The following is a 3,736-nucleotide window of genomic DNA, read 5'->3' on the forward strand; positions in this document are numbered from 1 at the left end:
TCTCTTGGGTGTACGCGATAGCTTGACGGGCTACCGTCGCTTTCACCACCACGGCCATGCCGTGCTTGACGCGGTCGTCCACAGATTGATCTGCCAACAATAGGGTTACAGAGCGGTACCACACGTCGAGGATTGTACCCGCCGCGACTGCATAGAGCACAGCCAACTGCTGGGTTGGGAACGTCATAATCGGTACAGGCGTGGGGCCGTGCACCCGAACATGCCGGCGGAGGGAGTACTGCCCGCCGATGTACGCGACATGCTTGAGGCCCTGCATCAGGGGCGCCGCCACCGCCATGCTGCCGTACGGGATGCGCCACACCTCGTCCCACCAGGCGCTGCGCGCGTCCGTCGGCGCGTCGAGCGACCCGCCGAGCAGCGCAGAGGCAGGCAGGAACACGTGGTTGAAGGAGGTCATGGAGAAGTCGAGCGGGGACGTGCCGCTGCGCCGCGGGAGCCGGGTGGATGTCACGCCTGGATACATCTCTTTGGCAGTGCAGATCGGGACGAGGAAGAAGCGCGAGCCGCGGTCTTCGCCGTCTACGATGAGACGGGCCATGACTACTGCTACCTTGGGAATCCCGAAGGCGGGCGTCGTTGCAGGCATGAACCTGGGGAATTGATGTCAGCGGAAATACAACACATATGATGCGAGAGCCAGCCGCTGGTGTACGCACTTGGTAGCTTCCTCGCGAGGTGTGTGGAGGATGAATCCATTCTTGTGCTTGGTGGCGGTGGTCTCAATGTTGAAGGCATCAAGGCCGTGCCCACGCTCGCTGAGCAGGAACACGCCTACTGTGTCCAGATTCAGGAGGGATTTGACCAGAGGGATCAAGTCTGGTTGTTGGGGAAGGTATCTAGCAATCGTGCCCACCGTGAGATTCAAGTGCGCAGCCAGGATAGTGAAACAGCCAAAATCTAGCGGAAGAATGGGGTCGAGATGCATGGCCCAGAACTTCGGGGTGAAGCTCTGCACATCGCTGATTGAGAGATCTGACACGTCTGTTAGCAATCCAAACTCTCTTTCAACAGATGCATGCCTACTGTAGGAACGAAGGACAAGTCTTGCGCGTGCATAGGAGAGGGCCACCCTCTCGTCCACACTGAGTGTGCGGGAGTTCAGGTCGAACAACGGATTCTTGGAGAGGTCGAGCATTGCGAAGGTATGGCAGCATCCTTATGTTCGTGGTGATGGGTACTTATAGCAACTCTCGCCACAGGTCGTATCGGCTTTGACGTAAGGCTAGAAGTATCATCAACTGATCTGTAGAAAACTGATATGAGACATGTCAAATCCAGGGTCCTATTCTTCCTATCGAGCAGGGTGGGCTCAATTTAAGCGGGAAAGAGAGGCGAGTAATCGCTTAAGCGGACAGGCGTATACCGTGAATTGCTACTGAACTAGAATATGTCAAAAGGTATATGTTACGCACTTTGCATTAGGAAGCTTGTATACTGTAGCAGGAAAACCCCTCCAGGAAGAGGTTTCGACGAGCCTTCGCACTAATACACCGGTGCCTCGGGGTACTCCCGTGAGATCAGGAGGAAGACAATATGCAGATGTGGGAACCACACCAGCCAGCGCGCATTTGAAGAGGTGCTGTATGGGTAGGAGGTACAGACAAAGAAGTACGGCACCGCATGGAGAAGTACATTCTTCGGTGAACGTGAGTTCTTGGACCTGTGTGCCGGCGAGCGATCCCGCGACAGTTTGACATTCAGGCTTAGCTTCAGACCAGACTAGGTCACGGAGGAGATAGATAGGGAATGGAAGGAAGCGAGATCATCATCTGGGATTAGCGCGCCCGAGGGAAAGCGGCATTTTGAGTACCCGGGCGCTCGCGATCGATGCCAGTCCCAGCGCTAATTGGCTCACCTCCGACCGAACCGCTAAGAAGCTGCACCTTCAACCAGACTCGCCGCCGAGAATATTTATTCACAGCAGCTCATGCGGGCTCTGGGGTCCTGGCACCTTCCATGCTTCTTCCGCATCGACTTTACGATGAACAGCACGCGGCACGAGTCCTCCCACCCTTAACGCGGTCCAGACTGCGGAGGTCCTGCCCCCGTCTCATCCTCATCCCACTGCTCTCTCCCTAGAGGCCATCTCCAAAAACCAGCATGGCCTCTTTTCACGAATCACAGAACCTTTCTGAGGCCGCCTCACAGATGGCAGAGAAACCGCCTCAAAAAGGCTCCGTTAACGACGAGCTGACGACGAAAACGAACTCACCCACAACCTCGTCATCTTTCCCAGAGGGCGGTCTGAGAGCATGGCTGACTGTTCTTGGAGGGTATAGCACCTCTGTCCATTACGGATTCCAAGAGGTTCACATTAAAACGACTTGACAGATCTATGGTCGTCATGTGCACATTTGGCATCGTACAGTCCTTCGGTGTCTTCCAGGATTACTACACGGTGCGCGCTATGTGTAGCCGACGCCGTCATCAACTGACTCTACCATCTAGCGTGTGTCGCTGAAAGAGCACAGTCCGTCCCAGATTAGTTGGATAGGCTCCTTCCAACTCTTCCTGCTCTTTGCTGTCGCTCTGCCGTCTGGTCGCCTCTATGACGAAGGATTCTTCCGGTACCTGATAGCCTGTGGTTCCTTGCTCTATCTCTTCTCGTATGCCACTTCAGTGTCACGCTGATAATCTACTGACACGCCTGCCTTTCCATAGGGTCTTCATGCTGTCCCTGACTAAACCCCACAAGTACTACGAAACGTTCTTATCGCAAGGCCTGGGCGTCGGGTTGGGCATGGGCTTGCTATTTCTTCCATCCCTGTCAATTTCATCACAGTATTTTCGTGCACGACGCTCGCTAGCTATGGGATGCGTCATTGCAGGCAAGTCCCACTCAGGGCGCTCTCCTTCGATTTTAATCCACCCTGACTGGCATTCCTGAAGGTGCCTCGTTGGGTGGCGTCATTTGGCCCATCATGCTCAACCACCTGATCAACAGCTCAGCGGGTTTTGGATGGGCAGTGAGGTATTTGTGTCGTTTGCTCCTCACGTGTACCGGCTTACTGATATACAACATTAGAGCCTATGGGTTCATATCGCTGCTCCTCTTGTCACTTTCTTTCCTCTCCATGAAGACAAGACTCCCCAGCCGCAGAGAAAGACCTGATGCTCCCCCAATTGTAGTCAAACCCTTGCTTATCGATGTTCCGTACATGATTTGTGTAGCTGGGTACATCCATCCGCTATCCTCTAATTAGGCAGATAACGACATCCGTTGTCTTCATTTGCAGGGCGTTCTTTACATTCTGGGGTCTTTTCTTCCCGTGTATGCCCTGTCTCATCGCAGGTTCGATTGTTTGAACTCACCGCGCAATCACGCATCGCAGTCTTCTATCTCCAGCTTTACGGTTCCTTGCATGGAGTATCTCATAGCTTCACGATCTACATAGTACGTCGTCGAACCATTTTCCTGATTTGTCTCAAGAGGCTTACACTTGCTAGATCCCCATCCTCAACGGTGCTTCGTTGTTTGGTCGAACAATACCCAACTTCCTCGCCGACTACTATGGCCGCTTCAATGGTACGCCTTTGCAATTACGCTGCTGTAGATTCATCCCCGCAGCCGGAGAGACCTACTCAATTCGGTTTGAGGCGCAACTGAGCGCTGAGGGTCGATCCGCCGGGGTCGTGTTCCGGGCGCAACTGGTGTCGCAGTGCGACCCCAGCATCAAACACGATGTCGTGTGCAAGATAGGCTGGACGAGAGAAC

At 54.2% G+C, this 3,736-nt stretch overlaps 2 protein-coding genes across 2 annotated transcripts in view; one reads left to right on the plus strand and one right to left on the minus strand.

The window, feature by feature from the left end:
• Positions 1 to 42: 42 nt before the first annotated feature.
• On the minus strand, positions 43 to 1,156 carry DICSQDRAFT_147985 (acyl-CoA dehydrogenase NM domain-like protein; the record flags this gene model as incomplete). The annotated part of the gene is given in 4 exon segments (XM_007366949.1): positions 43 to 90; positions 110 to 611; positions 678 to 993; positions 1,045 to 1,156. 4 exon segments carry the CDS (start codon positions 1,154 to 1,156, stop codon positions 43 to 45), a joined length of 978 nt encoding a protein of 325 aa, XP_007367011.1.
• A 965-nt stretch (positions 1,157 to 2,121) lies between these two features.
• Positions 2,122 to 3,736, plus strand: part of DICSQDRAFT_171292 (uncharacterized protein) — a gene marked incomplete at both ends in the record, with an annotated part of 2,900 nt that continues 1,285 nt past the window's right edge. Inside the window, 6 exons of the mRNA XM_007366950.1 lie at positions 2,122 to 2,294; positions 2,353 to 2,419; positions 2,470 to 2,588; positions 3,258 to 3,292; positions 3,354 to 3,415; positions 3,469 to 3,547. Of these exons, the coding sequence (XP_007367012.1) occupies positions 2,122 to 2,294; positions 2,353 to 2,419; positions 2,470 to 2,588; positions 3,258 to 3,292; positions 3,354 to 3,415; positions 3,469 to 3,547 (535 nt within the window). The remainder of the gene's footprint in view (positions 2,295 to 2,352; positions 2,420 to 2,469; positions 2,589 to 3,257; positions 3,293 to 3,353; positions 3,416 to 3,468; positions 3,548 to 3,736) is intronic.

The sequence above is a fragment of the Dichomitus squalens genome (genome assembly GCF_000275845.1).
Source record: "Dichomitus squalens LYAD-421 SS1 unplaced genomic scaffold DICSQscaffold_21, whole genome shotgun sequence".
Classification (NCBI taxonomy): Eukaryota; Fungi; Basidiomycota; class Agaricomycetes; order Polyporales; family Polyporaceae; genus Dichomitus; species Dichomitus squalens.